General features: G+C 41.8%; 1 protein-coding gene across 3 annotated transcripts in view; it reads right to left on the bottom strand.

Moving 5' to 3' along the window:
* Positions 1–4,611: 4,611 nt before the first annotated feature.
* Positions 4,612–22,802, bottom strand: part of HSPA12A (heat shock protein family A (Hsp70) member 12A) — a 54,096-nt gene continuing 35,905 nt past the window's right edge. For all 3 annotated transcript variants that reach the window (XM_041461415.1, XM_041461417.1, XM_041461416.1), the window contains 6 exons: positions 17,269–17,440; positions 14,150–14,236; positions 13,502–13,606; positions 12,731–12,989; positions 10,992–11,095; positions 4,612–9,757 (listed from right to left, as the gene is read on the bottom strand). In XM_041461415.1, coding sequence (XP_041317349.1) covers positions 9,123–9,757; positions 10,992–11,095; positions 12,731–12,989; positions 13,502–13,606; positions 14,150–14,236; positions 17,269–17,440 — 1,362 coding nt within the window. In that variant the 3' untranslated portion in view covers positions 4,612–9,122. The remainder of the gene's footprint in view (positions 9,758–10,991; positions 11,096–12,730; positions 12,990–13,501; positions 13,607–14,149; positions 14,237–17,268; positions 17,441–22,802) is intronic.

The raw sequence follows: 22,802 nt of genomic DNA, 5'->3' as shown, positions 1-22,802 counted from the left end.
GTATTTTCCTGCATTTTAAATTCAGAGTAAAAAGCTCAATGTACCCTGCCAAAACTTCCCCCTCAAGTCATTCATGAAGATTTCTCACCCTCTGAAGTTTTTCATTGCAGCACTTTTCCTGCAGCTGAAAAGCTCGACACACTTCAGGCCTGCAAAGCACAAGCAGTTTGTCAGAACCTCCACAGTACAGGAGTTCAAGGAAAATGCTCTAATGATGCAAATTCTAAAAGCACTCTGAGTGGAAAACTCACAGTCTGCTTCACAACCTTGACTGGTGGTTACCTCCTAAGTGCCATTTATCCAAAACACACCCAGCCAATATAACATCAGCTCCTGCAACAAGCTCCTAAGGTTCAAATACATACCTTTCAGCTTAAACACAGGAAAGCCTTTAATCAATGTTTGCAAAAGACAAAACCACAACGTGCCTCAAATCCCCACATCCCATTTCATTGGTTGTTGATGCTTCACCAGGGCTGTTTTGGAGAGGGATGCTCCCAACACGAGTCCTTCACGTGTGTTCCCACAGAACAACTTCAGAAGCATCAGTTTCCAAATCTCCTCCCAACAATAAGATGCTTATCTGCCAGAAACCAGCACGCACTGCCTAATCCTCAAAGCTCCCAACAGAGCCATAAAAAATATCACAGGTCTATAAAACATGATTGAAGGACCTGGGATTTAATTAAATAATTAGTTCAGGGCATGCATGAAACTGGTCTTCAGATATGTCAAAAGCTGTCAGGGCAGGAATGAGATGAATTGTTCCCATATTCTCTAGGGGCAGGACAACCACAGAGTCAAAGCTGACATTATGTAAGACTTCAGACAGATGAGGACAGTGAAAGAAACAAACTGCCTGAGCAGGTAACACCATTTCAGCATCAGAAGTTTTAAAACCAGATTAAACACAAGTTGGGAGTAGTTTAGGCAGAACTAGCAGAAGGTGATATATGATTGATACCTGAAGTCCTTTCCAGCTACATGAAACTCCTGTGATGCTCTGATGGAGCTGCAGTTGCAGTCAGCAAAAATACTCAATGGAGCTGAAAAAAGAAAAAAAAAATGAATTATTATATCCTGCTTGAATTATTGAATTATTATATGCTATTGAATTATTATATGCTATTGAATTATTATATGGTACTTGACTCTGAAGGGGAGAAATCAAATTCTTTTGGTGGGATATGATCAGCCTAGTTTGTACATCTCCTCAGTCCTGTAACATCCTCAATCAGTGTGTGGTACTTTTTGATCTTCAATCTCATGTGTTTCACCCATAAAACAAAACAGAAGAACTGCAACACTAATTTTAAAGTGTTTTGGAAAGTCCTCAGTGATGTTACCTGATTCTTCAGCTGCCTTATTACACAATTATCATGTTGAAACATTGACCTTGTCTCCTGAGTAGACAAATCTATTCTCCTTCCCACTGTGTAAGGAATTTTTCATGGACAAGGCTGTGTGTTCTCAACACCCTGCAAACAGTACTGCTATCCAGACCTCTGCCAACACAAAGAACACAGGGAGAAAATCATCTGAAGAAGGATTCTGGAATGTTGCTTGTGGGAAAAAAACCACATTTAGATACAACTTCTGCATACATCAAGCAGAACCAGCACCTTCTCTGCCGGATTCTGCTCTACTTACAGCTAATTTCTTTCAACTCCTCATTTTGAAGAGTCAATAGTCATCTAGGCAGTGCTGGTGGGAGACACAGGCTGAGAAAACAGACCCACTATGATTGTCACAAGGTGAAGAATAAACCTTCTGAGCAATCCATTCCCTGCAGTGCTTTAGCAGCAGCCTGTGGGTGCTCCCAAGCCTGCGGGGTGCTGGTGTGTGAGAAGCACCGGGCAGCACCAGGCTGCTCTTTGCGCTGCAGAGGAAGAGGATGTGTTCAGTCTGGTGTCTGCTCTTATCAGCTGATGGCAGAAGGAAGTTCCTACTAGAGGTGCAGAGATTACTCCTCAAAGGGAAGGAAATACTCCTTGTTGCCCTTAGGAAAGGGAGAGTCACCTTTCTAACTCCTTAGATTGCTGCAGTTTAACAAACCCTGGCAGTCACAGCTCTGTCTCACCACTCTCTGCTTTGAAACCATCCCTGACCTTGTAACTGCTGGAGCACTCCAGGGCCTCTGTTCCAGCACCTCCAGGTCCTGCTCACACATCTCTCCAGCCAATTCCTTTGTTTCCTTATGTTGCAGTAAAGTGGAAAAATTATAAGAAAAAGGCCTCATAATATCAGGCCTGTTCTGTCAGCCTGTCATTTCTTCTAAGGGAAGCTAGCACCCTGCAAGTTCCCACGTGAAAGCAATCCTGGTGTGAGCAGTTTGTTAACACAACAATCTATTCCTGGGTAAAAAAAGCCAACTGGCACCTGTATAAACTGTTTTTACACTGTTAGACAGAAAAATGAAAACTATCTCTCACAAAGAACTTTTCCTGCATGTACACACCAGGGGTTTGAGTGACCAGTCAATACAGTTACTAACCAATAAAGGTAATTGGCAAGAAAACTACTAACCTGTTGGAGTCACACACGAGGTCTGTAAAACTGTATAAAAACAAGCTACATGAATAAAGAACGAGCTTTTTTCCACCATGAAGAAAAGGGAGTCTGCATGATTTATTCCCATGTCCTTACACTCCATCTGGCATCGTTCTCCTTTGATGTCTTGGCTCTGCTGAACACACACAGTACTCCCAGAGTAAGCTGAGATTTATTTTTCATTTCTCCATGTCTGTGTCAGCTCACCTGTGGACACTGATAGAAAGATCACAGTGCCTCCAATCTATGAAGTTAATACATTTTTTGCCATCGCATGGTAATGAACACCATGGCCTCATCCAGTAACTTCTGCTCTGGACACAAGCCCACAGGTTCTGGGATATGGCATCTATTAAACCTTTCCCTAGTATTACAATTCCTGAAAAATTAGAAAACAGGTACTACTTTAAAATCATAGCCAGTACCTAATCAATGGTATGTTAACTAAAGACAATACAGAATTTCTTGATCTGCAGAAAAATGTTTGCAGTTAACTGACTCAATATATGGCCTAAGGATGGTACAAGACAATTTTTACTGTAAGAAATTGATCTCTGCATCTGTGAACTGCACAGGCTGTGGTGGAAACTTTTTCCTTTTTATGAATACTCACGTTCAAGACTCTAACTGGAATGAAAAAAGCACAATACCTTATTGTGACTCTGCAGTGATTCCACCACAAAATTGCTTTTGATTGTTAGAACACAGCAAGGCATGAATGAGAACTAATAAAACAGAATTCATTCCTAAAGAGAAGGAAGTACAAGACTGGCAACAACCAGGCCTGAACTGCAGTCACACAAAGCACCTGCACATCTCACTAATTTATCCAGGCTGCATCTCTTAAAAACCAAGCAGTTCTTGCACTGAGTAAAGGAATTCTGAATCCATTGTCCCTAAGCCAGAGAGTTGGACACTGCTGTCAGGGAGGCCATTACAAGTTGTTTTATTCCATAGCTATTCACATGAATACAAAAGCTGAAAATGTCATTAAGGGCTAATGTGATTTCATAGAACCAACAACTTACACAAAATCTCTTCTATCAAGATGGGGCTGTGGCTTTAAATCTAAACACACTCCCATGAGAAAGCCTTAAGATTTAGAAAAGTCCAGTGCAAGGACCAAATTCTGAATGCACACACATGAAACTCCACTGGAATCTTCAGCAGTGTGGTAGAACACCGAAAGCAAAATTTGGTTCTTTATGTGTCTCTGAAGACTGTAATTATATTTCCCATTGTACTAGTAACATTAATTGAATGTTTAGCTGAAATCAAGTTCATTACAAGTTAAATACAGTACCTAGCCTATTAGGATGGTGTTTATAATTATAGTCATAAAGCACTTGTAAAACACCTTCATTGCAGCAAATAGGTGGAAGCTGGGTGTAGTGGCTGCTAAAGCCTCTCAGTTCACGCTCTGCATCTTTGCAGCATCATGGACCAAGGTCACCCGTGACACTGAATCACCTCCAGAGCTTGTGCCAACACTGCTGAATTTCAGAGGAACACAGCCTACAGCTGGTAGCAGAAAAAAGCAATATTGCACAAACTGCTGTGCAAGGGTTTTTGGACCTCACTGAACATCCCCAGATCTATAAAGAGGCACATTCTCATGCTAATATACCTGGTTATTGGCCAGCTTATTGGCCTGATAATGCATTTTTAACAATAAAACAGCTTTTAATAATACAAGACCTAAGAGATTACACCTCTCTTTGACGTATCAGATTTTGTATTTGATTTCCTGGGTCTCTGAGAGCATCATTACAGAAAATACCTGATCTGCTTTTGGTATTGCCCAAGGTCTTTCTGCCTGAGCTCCAACAAACACCTTACTCAGAGAGCTACACCAATTCTGCTGAAGCTGAGTCATGAGCAGCAGTGAAGTTCCACCTGGGCACAAAAGTGAACTAAAGCCTGGTGTCACTGCTGCTCAGTTACACACAGAAAGGAGCACCCAAATTCAAGCATAACCACTTGGCCTGCCTCACTTTCATAATAAATTAGGTTTCTTTTTATAGCTATTTCCGTAAGAACAGCAGCACCCAAAAAGAGAAATTAGTTTTAAGGTATTTTATTTGACATGATTGAAGACACAAGAACACTCAAGATACAATCCAGACAAGTTGTGAACAGCTCCAAGTATCAGTGAAATCTGAATTTATCTTGCACAGAGGTGAACAAGACCACAATGGTTGGTTTTATAATATAGTTTAAGACTATTTCAAGCAGGTGAGTACTGTGACATTATGCCCAACAACTTTTATACTATTCATCCGCTTAAGCCACTTCATATCATAAATATGCAGCTTATCTTGGCTATTAAATCTCTGCAATATATAATTAGCCTTCTCATAATAATGCATTAAAACTCCTGTATATGAATATTGGTATACTCATACCACTGAAAACTGTCCTAACCACCACTGCACATTTATCATATTCTAGCACAATTAATCATTCCATCACAATTAGCTGCTAAACTTCAGCCTAGAGTTCAGTAACTTGGACCCAAACTTGCAAATTGCTGCTTAGAGCAAAACTCCTGCCAAGACCTTCTGCTTTCCCTATGGATAGCTGGCCTTGTTGTCTTTCCAACACTAAGTTGCACAATGTCATCTGAAACCCCTACCAAAAAAAATGCTCTGCAGAGGAATGTCCTGCAAAAGTCTCACAACTACAACTCTAAAAATGCCTCATTTCCTAGTGAATTTCATATAAATTTTACAGCCTAACATCCCTTATTGAAATGGGCATCCACATGCCTTTTACAATGTAAAGTTGTTTAATTGGGTTATTGTCTACAGACCACAGCATAATATTCTACTTAACAATTCTAATTCCTTAGAGAGACAAGCTAATTTTCCATTCTGAAAGAGGGCAACAAGGACAGCTGGGAGTTTGTTCAGTAGTTCAGTGCTCTGCAAAGATAAGCTTGATAGTGTTCTCACCAGACTGAAGGAGGAAGTGCAAAAATATGTAAACCACGTTTTACAGTTACAGGGATTTCAGCAAAAAGCTCCCGCTCGGATCCAGATGGGATCTTACAAAAGGTGAATCAGAAAGGGCAGAGAATCACTGCTGGGCAGGGAACTGTGCTTCACAAGAGCTGCAGAAACCACCTGTAGCTGTCCCTGCAGACAGGCTGGAAACAGCACAAAACCCACGGGCCACCTGATCTTGCAGGGTCACCTCCTCTTCACAGGGGGGACAGGGGGTGGCAGCCATTTATTAGACCAAATCCTGTGTTAAGGCCACTGAAAACAAATCTGTGCAGAACTGGACAGACTCAGCTAAACATAGCATGCAAAGACAGCAAAGGCTATTTTTCTGTAAGAATTTTGGTTTTTGGCAGGTGGAAGTGGTAGAGACTGTGTCTTACCTGTAGCTACAATACAAGAGTGTTACCTGGCTTTGGGAGGTAGTTTTCCATTTGTTGTTGTTGTTGTTTTTTAAACTAGAGAAGATCCTTATTAAAAACCCAAAACCTAGTGAAGAAGATGTATACCCAGATTTTACAATCTGATTTTTGGTTTTACAGGAGGATTCATCCATTATTATGAAGAATTGCTGGAGATGGAATGGTCACCATCTGAAACAAAGAAATGAAAACCCCAGCAGCAGACTATTGCATTTGGGTGATGTGCTGAGCTGGTATGACTTGCATTGCAGGAAGAATGTTGTATTCTCTGACACACCAACATTTCTTTCCTATTATTATAAGATCGGCCTTTTACATTTCATATCTTACCATCTTTAAAAGCCTATAATTACAGAAGCTGATTGAGAAACTGTGTTATTTAAAATTAACAGCTGAATGAAATCAACAGAGGCAAAGTGCATTTTTATACAAGAAAATAGCACTGTAGAAAGAAAGAGTCTGTACAATATTTAAATATTGTATATACATAAAATTATATTGTTCATAACTCATCTTAAAGTTTCTCTTGTTTGTAAACCATGGAAAGCAGCACACACAAAAAAAATCCCAGTATTTAGCTTTTAAAGCATTTAGCAGGCAGCAGGAAATCAACTGCTAGCAAGCACACTTTGTAATTATAGAAAGTATCCAGCAGGATACTGTGACTAGCATTCTCCATAGTCCTTTATTTATTTATTTTAAAGCTGAATGCAGAACACATTTCCCATTAAATCAGGGAATTCTGCAGGAAACACAGAAAACTCAATGACAAAATGCAGTGGATCAGTTGTCCATCTCTCTGTGGCAAAACTCCAGGACAAACACAGAAAGTTTAAGTGCAGGATTGGAACATAAATTAATGAAATAACTGATAAAGCTTTAATCTCCCAAAAGTGTCAGTAATGGATTCAACTTGTGCTCAACTTTTTAAAAAGGAAGGTTTAGATTAATAATTAACATTGCAACATTTTGAAAATGTAATGAATTCCAGCAGGTAATCAGGCAGCTCTGTATAAATGCACTGGAAAGTGTCAGCATTTTTGGGTGATTCTACAGGTTGGTATCACTGCTAATTTGGAGTGGAATTAGGAATTGAATCTGAAGTTGTCAGTTCATGTCAGATACAGAATGTAGGTTTCAGAAGTTTTCTTCCTGTAGCATTTTGCAAAATAAAAACTATTCTAGTTGCAAAAGAAATTTGCAAGGTGAGCACGCTTAAGGAAACATTTTCACAAAGTTATTTGGAAAACAAGATGCTACCATGGCCATCAGTGCATTTCTCCTACATCAAGAGCTCTGTGCTCACTGCCAAGTAAGGAATGCTTTATTTAATGCTATTTTTAGTTCCATTCTATTGGCTTCTGCCTTCCACTTCATTGGCCATTCAACTCAACCCAGCAATATATTTTACTGAATTAAAATGTTTGCTACAAAAAGTATTACAGTATTTTAGATTTGAATGTTTTCTCTCTTCTGAATTGTTTAAATGTTTCTGGAAAGTCATCATCTAGCTGTGCTTCCAAATCTTAACACAGGAATGAAGCAAAAAAATATAATCACCCGGGGAAGTGCTTGATAAAGCAGATGGGTCAGAGGGATGTTGACAGGCTGGAGAAATGTGCAGACAGGAACCTCATGAAGTTCAGCAAAGGCAAGTGCAGAGTCCTGAGCGTGGGCAGGAAGGAGCCCATGCAGCAGAAGCTGTGTGGGAAGCAGCCTGGCAGCACCACGTCACCTTGGCGTGGTGGCAGACACCGAGCGAGGCTGAATGAGCCACAGCGTGCCCCTGCCACAGAGAGTGCCACCAGCCTCTGGGCTGCTCTGGGAACAGCACGGTCAGCAGGTCCTGGGAAGGGATCACGCCCTGATCCAGCCCTGCTGAGACCATGTCTGAGCGCCAGGACCAGCTCTGAGCTTCCCAGGACAAGAGAGACAGGGACACACAGCTCTGAGAGCAGCAAAGGGCCGTGGAGGGGAGAAGGGACTGGGGGATCTTTCATGTGAGGAGAGGCTGTGAGAGCTGGGGCTGCTGGACTCAAGGAGGCCCAGGGGATGCTAGGAATGTCAGAGAGCAGACAGGAAAGAGGATGGAGCCAGACTTCTCAGAGGTATTCAGTGAAGGAGCAAGAAGGAGGCAACACGCACAAATTTAAACTCAATAAATTCCTTTAAAGTGTAAGAAAAAAAACTTTTGCAGTGAAGGTTGTCAAATAAATTGTCTGCAGTTTAGGGATCTTCATTCTGGAGACCATAAAATTGGAAAAAGAAACTTGCTCTGACTGATACCGCTTAGAATGGAGAGGTTTTATCAGATAGTCAATGGATGTCCCCTTCAAGCTCAACCACTCTGTCATTCTGTGGTTTCAGATGGAGACTAATAAAAATAAATTTAGAAGACCCAAAAGAGAAATAGGTTTGTTCTTAATATTATTTTCCACAGTATAATGAGGGTAATGCTATCTAATTAATCTGACAGTTCTGAGAGCTTTGATACTAAAGGCATTGTTTTCAACCTAGAGCAATCAATATTAGGCCCCCAAAACACACACATATTTCCTAAATATGATTTTAAGGATTTCTGGGGATTTTCTTTCCTCAGAATTTAAGTAATTTAGATCCTATTTCTTTTGAGTCACTGATTTTCAGCACTTTAAATTCTGAAAGCACTGGGCAAAATCAAAAGAATACAATAAAACTACTAATTTGTTCCCATTGCCAGAGGATGGTGCTGTTTAAACAGATATCCCACACAGATACACTCCCCTACAACAGCCACGTGGGTTAGTGAGTTTTTCTCAGAAGGAAGAGGAAGAAGAACAAGGCAAAGAGATTATAACTTGGTATTTTTTTAACTAACTTTCAGGACCCAACAATAATCAGTGTTTATTTTATAAAGGTAGATCTTTAAGCATGCGTGAGTAACTTGGTAACTTTTACTACCTCTGGAACTTTTGCTCCCAGAACTTCTAAGGGTCTTTCAAAATGCAGTCCTTGGTCACCAAAGGACACAAACACAACATACCCCACCTTACTAGCTGTTCTCATATAGCCTGCTGAAATTCAAGGCGATGACATGACAGACAGAAGTCAAAAAATGGAACAGTGGAAGATCAGTCTCACAAACAGGCTGTGGTGGGGGAAAGGGCCGTCAGTAATTTAAGAAATCAATACCAACTTTGACACTTTTAGAAGTCGCAACATCAACAGCCATGGCTTTGATTTCAGTGTCCCCAAACTGCATCAGCGTTTTGATCTCGCGCCGGTTGGGCACGGAAGCGTCAGTTCCCGTGAGATCCAAGCGCAGGGTGCCGCACTTCTTCACGCCGGGCTCGGTGATGAAGCTGACGTTGTCTTGCTCCGAGCTGTAGATATTGATCACTATTACTAACTGAGAAGGCTTGGCAGGTGTGTAACTGCGTGTCACAGTCTCTCCCAGGGCTACAGACTGGTCGGCTGAGATGAATTTGTCAAAGACGTCGGTGCACCAGCGCGTGCCGTCTTTGACGAGGAGCTTCTCCGGGGGGTGCTTGCCTTCCACGAAGCGGTTGAGCACCCCGACGCCGTAGGTCAGAGGGGAGCGCCGCACCTTGATGACTGCAGGGTCGAGGCCAAAGAGAACAGCTCCTTTGAGGATGGTCAGACCCACATCCTGGGGAATGATGACCCGGCACCTCGAGCCAAAAGCGCTCTGGACGGCTTGTTGGAGCAAGGGGGATTCAGCAAAGCCGCCCACCAGGAAGAGGAACTTCACGTTGGTCACCTCTGGCTTATCAAACACCTCACCTGAACAGAAACAAAGACCATTCAATAAAATCCACTTCAACAAGGCAATCCAAGTGTTCAAGTGAAAATGCCCATGTCTGAGCGCACTGAGTGTTCCATGCACACGATCTGAAACTGCCACATCCGTGCCCACACTGCCACCCTCAGCAGGCACCAGTCCCACTGCTGTTACCTCCAGTATGAATTCATTCACCTCAAATCATACAGCATTGCTGAAGGGGCATTTAAAACCGACTCTTTATTGCAGTCCAGATAAATCACTCCATTTCAAATTCACTTATTATTTCTGACCCCAGCACAAGCACAATAAATACCATCTGCAAAATAATCCCTCTTTACACTTTTACAGATTTTCCTTCTTAGCTTAAGCCCACATCTACGTTCAAGAAAACCATGCAGTGCAGTTGTAGGCTGACATTTAGTTCAAACAAGTGAGTTACCTGTCACAACTGCTGCAGTCCTCCCTGCTCACATATAAGCTGCTCTATACTTGTTGTCTTATTAAGTTCTGAAATTTAGCTAATAATCCCTCACACATGACGAGCAAATCTGGATATTTATTCCAAATAGTGCTTTGTAATGTGTAGAAAGAAACACTTTTCTCACCAACATTATACTCTACTTCATACTAATTTCATCTTTGGCTAGGAAGACCTTAAATAGTAACTTTCCCAAAAAACACGTCACTTTCCATTACTGGACAAATAAATATACTGCTGCTTAAGCCATGCCTGGAAGTACTTTTACCATGATGCATCATTTACTATTTGTGCTTTAGAGATGTCAGTGATGGTCATGAACAAATGCAACCCTCCACTAGGGAAGAATGAACTGGAGGTCTTAATAGCTGGAATAGTCAGAAATGAGATAGAACTCTGGCATAATTTGATTGTTGCCTGAACTCAGAAAAAGAAAGGCAGGGTCTGGGTTTCTCAGTGGATGTCAGCCCTCTGAATGCTTGCAGCCCTGGAAGCATAGAGTAATTGGAGTTTAGGCAGTATCAGAACTCAGTCACACTCAGTAGTCAGCACTAGAGCTAGGCAGGATTATGTGCTCAGGACACATCCCTTACTTTTACTGTTTTCCTAGCTGATTTGTAGAGAGCTGCAAGTTTCAGAACTGAATTCCTTGTCCACACTGGGGCATACCAGGAGGGTTGTTAGTGGGTTGAAATGGGAGAGCAAAGCTTCAGTTTGAGCTCAGCCAGGAAGTGGAACCACCCACAGATACGTACTCAGGTGCTGAATGATCTGGTCAATCGTAGGTTTGAAAAGAGCATTCATTGCATCCGGGCTCATCCTCAGCATTCCCTGGGAGGACCACTTCACAAAGTCCACACTGCAAAGGAACAGTGAGAAAGAACATTAAAGCACTGCAGCTGAGCTGTGAAACAACCAGCATTAAATAAATTAATGAATTCACAGAATCCACATGCGTTTTCCTTGGAACAAAGTGCCCCACCTCACCCTAGCCCCATACCAACTGCAGTTACATAAAACTTGAAGGGAGAATTATTATTTTGGCTTGTCTAATTGTTGTTTTCTTTGCCTGATTGCCTTCTGCAGCATTAGCAATGCTCAACTGCTCTCTGAAACAGCTGGCAGTCAATGCAGTGCTCGCTCATCTGAAACAGCACTGATTCATCCCCAGAAGGGCAAGACTTAGATTATAGCAGTGGCAGGCCAAAGCCACTGGAAACACACAAGGAAAACAAGCAAGTTGGGAAGCCTCAGGAGACAGAAGAGAGAATTGCATTTTTAATGAGGCATAGCATTTATTAAGTTAACACAGGCATTATGCTATTCTATCACGGATACACATCTGTATAGCTCAGTAATCTCCCTTACATTCATGCACTTTATATGTTAACCTTTACACTACTTCTATCCTGTTATCCAATTGATTTAATTTCATTTGAAGGGAGCATTTATCATTTCCTCTAAGATTCACCATTAAGACTACTAATAAAAAGGAGATGGCCTCGTGAGGAGGAGGATTTCCAGAAATTTTTAATGATTTCAGAACCTTAGTCTCATTTAGAAAGCAACTTTTAGCAGGATTCCAAGTCACTTAAGCTTCCACTACATTTACCAATAACTTCTGAAAGAGATGCAGGAGTTCCAGCCTGGATACTACATTCAACACTGGCTAGTTAAAAAAATTAAGGTACAGGTACTAAATATCAAATCGTCCCCTCTCAGGTCCCAAGCCTTCTGCCCCAGAATCACAGGTTCTCCTGTCCATTCTCTTTTACACCATTAAACTCGAGGTTTTCTGTAATATGTAACTTCAAGATATGCAAAATTCCCATTTTTACTTTCTGCTCACTCCCTTTTCTACAGCAGCCCACAATCTTGTCATTTAGGGTGACTTCTTGATACTGAAAATCACAAATTAAGATCTCTGGAGGGGATTATGTCTCCCTGCCTGTCAAGCAAATTATCAAACTTGTTAAATACTGTAAGAAGCAAAAGCCTGCCATCACTTCAAAAGCTGAATGCTTCCCCTTACAGAGCTTTCTGCAGTAGTGTATGTTTTCTTCAGTGATCTGATACTGTTAATAACTTCCCTCAAGCCATATTTAAGCATCTCACAATCTTGGACTTTTTTCTAGGATCCAGGCCACTAAAAATTAAGGATCTAGGCAACAAATTCTGTGTTTGATCTGACATTCATAACATGTAAGAGACATGCATGAGACTCTCAGTATACAGTCAAAGAAAGTGATGCAGTGGTGGCCTAACAGAAGTCATAAACAGCAATACCTGAAAAGTGCAAGTCTTGTACAGAAAAGCTTTTGCAAGAAATTGATGAGAATTCATTCTGGAAACTGCACCAGATGCAACGCCATTTTGTCATCCTTGCACTACACTTGAACACTATTACCTTTCAATCCTAACGCAATTAGGATATTCTAATTATTTGTCTTTGCTACCAGTAGTTAATTCTGCATCCATGTGCTCGTACACTCACTTGCTTTTCCTCAAGGCATGTTCTACACTGTGACCTCGGAATTTCTTGTAGTAGTCAATGAAGGAGAAGGGCAGGGTGATGTTCAGGGGGTTGGTCCTGTCGGGAGCTGCCGCCCGCTTGCGGGACTCAAACGCGATCATCAGATCCACCCAGGCCGCAGGGCGCTTGATTTTAAACTGCTCAATGAAATCTTCCCCAAATATCTTACACAGCAGCTTCTCGAACTCGTAGTCCACACCTAGAGAACCGTATGGCCCACCTGTAGCACAGACAAAACACAGCTTTAATATTTGGGATATTCTTTAATATTCTTATGACATTTCCAGTTGGCCACATGCACATGAGAACAACACTCTCACAGGACAGTGTCCACATTGTCATAGGAGAAGGTCCACAAAAAGAGGATCTTTGCTTAAAGTAACAGTTGGTCTAATACACAACATGATCTTACCTTTGCCTCATTGTTACTCCTGTATCATCACAGCCTCTCTAACACTATCACTATAAATGAGTGATTCAGCCAACCAGCAGCTGGGTTATACTAATTTTGAGTGCTGGTCTCATTTCAGGAAGAACTGTCAGTAAAATGCAATAAAGGCACACAATTCCTTCACTGACAAGCCAAAACATTATAGATAGACATATAATACACAATCTAATTACATAAAGCAAGCAGTGTAAGTGACTTTACATGAGGTGTTACAGCATGGATTGGACTCGATGATCTTAAGATCTCTTCCAACCTAGTAATTCTGTGAATTCTGTGAATACCTGTTGCTTTGTAGAGCTCCTTCAGATGTCCTTCAGGGAGCCTGATCTGATGGACAGTCATGTCCACTGTGCCTCCTCCGCTGTCCACCACGATGTACCGATCACCTGGAATGCCAAGGGGACAGGCCAGGGCCATTTACACCACTGTGAGCACAGCAGCTCACTGCAGTGAGAGCTCCTGAGGGCACCACATAAGGGAGATAAGGGCCTACAGACAGCCAGCAATGGCCGTGCTGAAGACCTGATTTTTGCTAGCAATTAGAACACAATTATTGATAACAAGTATCAAAGTCAGATGTCAAAAGCTATTAATGTAGCATAGCTGAAAACTGGGACTGCTCATGCTGCTGGTGTACATCCTAGCGGGCTACCAAATATTATTCCAGATTTACAAAGCCTGTTCTGAGGAAAATATTCCAGTTGCATGGCTTTCCACCATCTCATTAATAAATTTTATTATGCTAGAGCATACAGAATTGCAATTCAGCACTTGTAACTAAGAGCAGCACATGAGCTCGTGGGTTTTTCCTTTTCCCCTTTATAACCACTGTGAGAACAATGCAGTGCACAGCATCTTTGTGGGAAACACAGCATTTGCCTGCAATACAAAACCAGTGAAAGCAAAGTTTGCTGAAGAAAGGACAGTACCTTCCTCCAGCTCAGACCAGATCTCTCCTATGACATTTTCCACCATGAAGGTCCGGCTCTGCCGGTTCCGGCGCACGTGTTCCTTCCCTAGTAATTGACAGAAAAAAAGTTACTGAGTTTAAAAAATCATTAAGAAATAGAATCAAAACCTGCAGGAAACAAGTGCGAGCAGGCTGACAGATCTGTACTTATCCCTTCTTAAAAAATGCACAAGAAGTATTGCATTGGGACCAGGACAGTTAGAACGTCATTCCTGGAAAGAAGGAAAAATCATTTACAGCCACACTGACCTTCCTTGATATTGTTATATATACTTGTCTTTTAATCTATATGAATTACCTAACAGAAATAATGCAAACTAATCATATATAGTAACAATCTAATAATAAGAAAGGTATAAGCAGGTCTGACTTGCAGTTTTCCAGTACACTCTGGCTTGCAGAGCGTGTGCTGGCAGCAGGGTGGGGGGCTGGCAGCAGGGTGGGGGGCTGGCAGCCAGCTGCGCTCACAGCAGCCTCCACCACCAGCAGGTGGCAGCCCCAGCCCACGCCCAGACACCCCCCCAGCACCCGGGATGGGAAAACCTTCCCACATTTCCAAAAGCCACTGCTCATTTTGAGTGCTCAGGCAAATACGCCTCCCCAGCCTCTCAGGATGTCAGTCTACCCCAAAACAAGCAGCCAGAGGTACTGCTGCTCAGATTAGTCAGAATTAATCTTAAGGATAAGTAAGAATTAGAATTAATCTTAAGGACACAGCGATTGTGAGGGCTGACCCTCACAATATTTAAAATATACACCAATTAAAAATTAAGTGTAATCTTGCAAGACTGTTGTAACAACCCATTAACTTACAAGACTTAACTGCTACTCAGAGATTTAAAAGATGCAGAACAGTCTGTCAAGAGAAAGAGTAGTGAAAACCTCTGCTATGTATGCTTCTAAATCAGCCTCTCTAACTGAACAACCAAAAAAACCTACATTCCTTGTGCTATCATCACTCACCTTCAAAGGCACTTCATAAAACACTACAAGAGAGGCAGCATGTCATGAGTAGAAATTTTTTCTGAAAATACCAGCATGCAAATCACGAAATACACTTTGCTTCCTATTTCTGTAGTGCCTGTCATCAGAAAATAGAGCATCAGCTCCACTTGCTCCTGCACCCTCCCCAAGCAGACTCCACAATGCAGAGAAGCTGCCCCAGCCTCAGTGCAGGACTGGGCAGCACAGGGAGGGCTCAGATGAAGCATTCCATGGCAGAACAAGCACTAGGTCCATGCCAGGGCCTGTCAAGCCCCCAGAAATCAATGGCAATCCTTTCATTCCCTCCTGTGGGCTAGAAGTGAACACAACAGCCAGTCTTTAACTACAACTGAGGCAAGCTTATCCTTGCTACTATGAACACTAAAATTTCTGTTTTGACTTCACAGCAATAATATGGTCCTTGGAGTGCTTCTCTCTGTTTATATTTAAAGGGTTTTTCTCCTTAATCTGTTCTCAGCTTGTCTTGGGTGCTTGCCATGCCTTTATGAAATTTTAATTCCAACCCCAAATTAATTCACTCCAAACTTTGTTTTCATTAATTTTGACATGAAACCTTTCTCATCCCCAATAGCTTTTTACCATACAAAGTCAAGAATGAGAGTGGTACCCCCACCCAAGAAAAAGCCCATTAGCAGAAATCCATGATCTGCCAGATTCTGCCCAGCTTCAAAACCTTAACCAGATAAACTCCTTTATTATTTTCCCAGAAGCAAATCCCTGTGTTGTCTGAAAGTGAGTTCATGTAAAATCACATGGAACTGAAACAGTTCAGGGCACGAATGAGGGGGACAAAAGCCAAGGGGCCCTGAAGGGACAGAATCCTGAAAACAGATTGTGTCCTGTACTCTGCATGGGCCTCCAAACACTGAACACATCTGACAAGTGCTGGCTGGGAGAGCCATGGATTTGAGAAAATGATGTAGTCAGTCTGCCTAACTAAAAAAAAAAAAAAAAAAAAAAAAGCGCTGGTAATTGCAGGAATAGCTCTACTAGCTTAACCTCCCACTTGCCTTTACTGTTTTGACCTAGCAAATTGTGATAAAATGCAGACTCTTTTGAGAAACTCCTTCTAGGATAGACTGTCACACTACCATTAGTATCAGGGCAACTGTTACAATTCAGAGATAGAGAAATACGCATATTGTGCAGCTATCAAATCTCACTGCTGCAGGCCATTTTCCTTTTTTGTTTCCTCTATTTGTCTCCAGTTTCAGCAGGCTGCCAAGCTCAAAAAACTCTGGTGATGAAGGATCTTCTGTCAAGTGACTTACAGTGCTCCAATCTCTGTCCCTCCTCCTCAAACAGTGACAGCAGCAACAGATCCCAGCTCAATAAACCAGAAGTGCATTATCCAGTTGCTCTCCAACATGCAGATAAATTCATTGCTACATTCCAATGCCGTAAGTTCCACTGAGTGTTGAAAGTCATTAATGATATTTCATAAAGATGACATCAAAAAGCATCTGCCAACACTTGGGAACACCTCAGACTAATTGTTTCATTGCAGATCCAGTTATTTTGCCTGCCTCAGTAATGCAGATAATCAAAGACATAATTGCTTCCAACAAATTAAATGAAAAAATGATCCAACATGACTTAAATTAAGAAAAATACTGTTGTGAAAATACTGAAAGACTCCCACAACATCCAAATAAAGGCAAGACAAAGAAGCTACCTACATGCTAAAATTCAAGTGTATATTAGGAAGAAATTGTTCCCTGTGAGGGTGGTGAAGGGTGCCCAGAGAAGCTGTGGCTGCCCCATCCCTGGAAGTGTCCAAGGCCAGGTTGGACAGGGCTTGGAGCAACCTGGTCTAGTGGAAGGTGTCCCTGCTCATGGCAGAGAGTTGGAACTAGATGATTTTTGAGTTTCTTTCCAACCCAAATCATTCTGTGATGTCTGTTGGGTCAACACATAAACAAGGCTAACTACGTTAAGCAGTAAAACAGTTTTTAAAAGCAATCTGATGCCAGCCTGAAACATTTCAAGAGAGCAAGGACAACAAGAAACGGTGAGAAACCAGCGCTGGGGGACAAAGCAATGAGAATCTGCAAAGTGAATGAACAGAAGTACCCTGTGTAAATCCAGTTCCAATAGTGTCACTCGGGCTGTAGCCATTGACAGGTGCCCTGCTACTCAGCTCTATCATCTGGTGCAGGCGCAGCTTTCGGCAGTAGATAGAGGCAGCCTCGGGCTCCAGGGCAATGATCAGCTGCTCGGGGTTTTCAGGAGATGCCATTCCTGCCTGTGAGAGAGAAGGGATCAGAGAAGTGGCGTGGGGAACCCTGCAGGCCAGCAGACCCTCTCAGCACAAGGCTGTCCCCAGCCCGTGGGCTCAGCCTCAGAGCTCACCCCAGCAAGGAGCTGCTGCCAGGGGGAAATCTGCATCTGGGAACTGTCCTGCCCACACTGCACAGCACAACTCCACAGGCTGTAACAGGGAGCACTGCATGCACTTACCATGCTAAGTGTCTAACCGAGCACTTGTGTACATGACAGGTGGAGAAACGAAGAAAATCGGTTTGAAACCTGTAATAATTGGCCTAAAACCTGAACTTAATTCTAATTAACCTGTGAATCTGCCAGCTCACAGGGCCCCAGCCTCCTTTCAGCCTCCTTTTGCCTCTCCTTGCCACAACAATATTTTATGTCTTTATGTCCCAGATATTCACAGTCCTTGCCAAAATGAGGTTCCTGCACTGTTTAACTGTATAGGAATATACAATACACTTTGCCAGTAATGCATCTTCTGTCTTACAACCAACATTTTCTAGTTCAAAATCCATTGCTTTAAAGTACATTTGCTTTTATAACATCTTCAAAATGCTCAGTATATTCAAGGAGACAAAATACAACAGGGCAGGTTCCCTAAAATGTAATGAGAACAAGCCTAAAAATAATACCACATTATAAAATCAGTGTTTGCCATTCTTTCTGTTTTCTTACTGGATTTTCAGCCTTCAGACACAGATATTTTCAAAAAGCCACAAGTTCTTATGTAACTACATCAGTCTCAGAACTGGGCTTAAAGAAAAATATTCAAAGAACAGTTTGCAAAACTCTGTTTTAATTTCTTTTCTCTGGTACTTCTGCCTACAAAATAGACAACTTCCAACTCTTTCTGCCAACTTTTGGGTTACTTGCTATTACTTTTCAGTTAAGTCCCTGAGCACTAAAGCTTGGTAGCAAACAAATAAAACAAAATGAACAATTTTCTGCTTCCACAGTCAGTCTTCCAGCCGTCACCTCACACACACACACACACACACACACACACACACACACACACACATAGTGGTGTCTCTAGAGCACCCCCAAAAGAAGGACTGGAAAGGATATGGGAAGTCTGCAGACCTGGACTGGAATTTGGCTTCTTTCATACAGCTACACTGTGGGCTGTGGGAATTGCTGCCTCATTGACAACTGCAGCCGGAAACTCAAAGTAAAGTTGGTTTAAAAAGCAGTACCAGGGTAAGACTTGAGACACAAAACTGTCCTTCATATTTACTGACTCACTTTACCCTCTCCATCCTAATAAGCAACATAAACAGATTCTTGAAGAAAACATCTTTCTCACTGCTGGTAACAAAAAAAAAAAAAAAAAAAAAAAAAAAAAAAATAAATTTTAAAAAAAAAAAAAAAAAAAAAAAAAAAAAAAAAAAAAAACCAACACCAAGAAAAAAGCTCAAAATTAGCCAAGGTATTGCAAATAAATGTAGGGAAATACTAGTGCTAGACCAGTTAAAGAGTAAGGAAAGAAGTGCCAAGTTGGCACAAATAAGCCTATGAGGCTGCAGCTGCTGCCATCACTGCCATGCAGGCAGTGGGACTGCTGGTCACCTGGACAGTGGTCAGAGGGTCTAGGGGGAAGTGGACACCACATTATGTAATGAATATAGAGGAGGGCTCCTCAGATATATCCACTTTGAAAAGAAGATATTATAAGTGCTTGTGATGCTTGGTTCAGCAAAACAAAGCTGAGGTGGCATGCAGAAGGGCATGAGAATGTGCAGGGCAGAAGAGCAACTTGAAGGACAATAATTAATAGTGATAAGCTTATCCTTAATATCTTTCAGCTGAAAGCGAAAGTATTTTGAGTTATGAAGTTCTGGAATAGCAATCAGTTGTGGGGGAAATGAGTCCCTTTTTAAGAAGGAACAGAATTGTTTTGTGATATGTGAAGCGATGTTTATGGAAGAGGAAATTCCTGTGCCACTCATTTCCCATGCTGTATGTCTAAGATCCCTCAGAGCTGGGAGTTTGGCAGCCCCTTTCTTTCCCTCCTTGCCATGTGAGAGCCCAAACACACTCTGGTGAGCCCCTGAGGAGCCTTGCCCAAGCAGGACAACAGCGGGTGCCTGGCAGGAGACAGATGAGGCTCAGTATCCTCCAGCTAGAGGCAACATCTGGAAAAGAGAATGGGGCTTCTTAGCCTGGCTGGCTTTCTTCATGTGTTGTTCAGCAAGGTGGTTTCTGGGCAGTAACTGCCATGTGGAGGCTCAAGTGTGCAATAATGTGGATTTCCACACTGCAAGTTCAAGAGGAGCAACTAACAGCTGTTATGCTTCAGAGTGCTGGAAAGCCCTTGTGTGTGAGACAGACCCAATGCTTCCACTACCTCACTATTCTCCTGTACTGCCAGAGTCCTGTCCCAGCATGTGTGGCACACAACTGGGGAAGCATGGACTGGGAACTACCTGTTCTCCCAATGTTTCCAAGTGGTAGTCAGCAATCTGGAGACATTTCCCTGCATGACACAGTGTTAATGAGCCCAGAGTGAAAGGTTGCACTGTCATAAATAATAAAAATGAGAAAAGGTGAAGCAGAAGATTCATTTGTAGTAGCTACAATGCTAAATTATTACTTGCCCAGCCCATTTGAGGTTTTAAGTGCTAGATAAATCATTTTACTCTGACACTTTAAAAAAAAAAAAAGCATATTCTAGCCTCAACCAGGCAAGTTTATAGAGATTAAAGCAATCCCAGTTTGGGTGAGGTTACAGTTTAAGAAACTGCTGTTAAAACACGTTAATTATTGTGAATGTAACCAGCAAATTTCTCAGTAGTGTTCATGCATGCTGTTTGATCTCTCCAGCCGTCACCTCACACACACACACACACACACACACACACACACACACAGTGGTGTCTCTAGAGCACCCCCAAAAGAAGGACTGGAAAGGATATGGGAAGTCTGCAGACCTGGACTGGAATTTGGCTTCTTTCATACAGCTACACTGTGGGCTGTGGGAATTGCTGCCTCATTGACAACTGCAGCCGGAAACTCAAAGTAAAGTTGGTTTAAAAAGCAGTACCAGGGTAAGACTTGAGACACAAAACTGTCCTTCATATTTACTGACTCACTTTACCCTCTCCATCCTAATAAGCAACATAAACACATTCTTGAAGAAAACATCTTTCTCACTGCTGGTAACAAAAAAAAAAAAAAAGACAAAACAACAAGAAATAAGTTCTAAAATAAGAAAGAGTTCAGAGTTAAACTCTTAAATAATGGTTGCTCATTATTTTACAAGCACACCATGACTGGGATTATGGTCACTTTACAGCCTTTATTGCTGTTGGGCAAACCTTTCTGCTTCAGTTACATCCACTGGACTAAACAGCATGATCCAAAATTAGCAGAACTGTGTGTCAAGGAAAATATTGTACAAATACTACTCAATTTCAAACCTTGCCAGCTCTGTGGCAACACGTATTGAAAAAAATACTATATTGAAAAGAATGTTTGCAACCAAACTTTCAAACTTTGGAAAACAGATTTACATCAGCCAGAGTAACCCTAAAATGTATAAAAAGAGCATCAATTAAGCACAGACTGTCCTGCCATCACATCACTTGCATGTGAGCATGTTGGCAGAAGCAGCCCTGGAGCTGTACTGGGGATGAAGATGTGCCTCAGGACAAACCCAGTCCCTCCTGTGACCCATCTGGATGTTGTAGGCACAGGCAGGGCTGGTTTCATGCCAGCTCACTTCAACATCACTTATCTCCAGCTGAGCTTTTCCACACAAGAAGTTTTGGTTTGTTACACTGGAAAGAGCAACATTCCAGATATGAATCAATACTTGCGTCCCTGACAAACAGATTTGTCTGATCTGCTTAAGAATTCCACAAATGTATGGTGTCTGCACACAAACTGTCTTTGCCTTCGGAGAGTTTTGCTAAAAGCCAAATATGGATCTTGCTGCAGTTCTAAGGGCAGCACTTCCTGCTCTATCCAATAAGAGCATGGAGAGCAAATAGCTCCTGACTACCCTGCTTCAGTTTTTACCTGTATTAAATTCACTATCATGTTGTGTGAGAGCTCTGAATCTGAGCAGCACGTGTTTTTTTTTCACAATCTAGCAATGTGAACAAACTCAAGAGTGCTCAGTCTGCTCCTTGTACTGGGCATGTCTCAGCATCACAGACAATTCTTAGTCTCAGGCTAACCTACACACTAAAGACAAAATGCTATTTTAGAGGAAAAAAATATTATTGCTAAGGATATTAAAATGCAAAGGCTACAACATAAAGCATTTGCAGAGGTGACAAGAACTGAGTTGCACACACATGGAATGCACTGGTACTTCCTAACTGGAGGTGGTGGTGGGGAGAAGATTGCATTAATTGCCAAATCATCTGTTCTAGGGGGAATTTTAGTACAAAGTCCCAAGGCTGGTCCTGCTAAAAGCAAACAGTAAACCATTAACAATAACATTTGCTTCCTCCCCTCCTCCAGCAGCAGCCTGTAGCATGAACTTTTCACACTGCAGTCAGGAGAGGAAGGCAGTGACCTGCAGCGGATGGACTCGATCTGTGCTCTCAGACCCTCCATGCACAGCAATTGCTATTCTTGCTCCTTTTTCTCCCTAGCTATGATTTTAACATACCCAAAATATCTCCTGAGGAAAACATGCAACAGAAATGACAGTTTTTAACAGTTCAAAGCACAGCTGATCCTAACAGAACCTCATGAAGAAAATGCTGAGGTTTTTAGTTTAAAAGCTTTTCTTACAGAGTTTGAAGGGCCAGTTACAACGAAGAATGTGTTGCTTCACATCATAAAAAGACCACACAGAGAATCTTTTACACTGAAAGGTACAAGGCACCCAACACATATTTTATATGTAGACACACATATATGTACATATATACACACATATATATTTACATATAAAAATATGTGTATGTAGCAATCAATATTTCATACCTTGTGTATACAGTATTTCTACTTAAACCATGAAAGAGAGCACATTACATATATATCTATACACAGCACAGAGAAAATGGGAGAGGGGGAGATGATAAAGAAACCTGAGCACATAAATCCTGCTGGGGAGGAATGGAGCAATGAGGTTGTTTTAATACAAGCTCCAAGAGGAAGACTCAGGCAGTGCATCTGTCCCATCATTACGGCCAAGGGACAGATGGGAGAAAAATATTGAGCATGCAGAGAAAGAGGAGTGGAAACAGCAGGCAGCCAACATGAAGAAACAGTGATGCATTTGTTAAAATTATTAATTGCAGGCATTTGGGAATTTGCTGTATTTTTTCACTTTCTGCTTTCTGTCTGCCTCACTCCATGTTCTTGCCCACTGCTGCCCA

The sequence above is a fragment of the Pyrgilauda ruficollis genome, unplaced genomic scaffold (assembly GCF_017590135.1).
Source record: "Pyrgilauda ruficollis isolate IOZ18807 unplaced genomic scaffold, ASM1759013v1 scaffold15, whole genome shotgun sequence".
Classification (NCBI taxonomy): Eukaryota; Metazoa; Chordata; class Aves; order Passeriformes; family Passeridae; genus Pyrgilauda; species Pyrgilauda ruficollis.
Note: the sequence above shows the minus strand (reverse complement) of the source record. Positions and strands in the feature narration are given on the sequence as shown.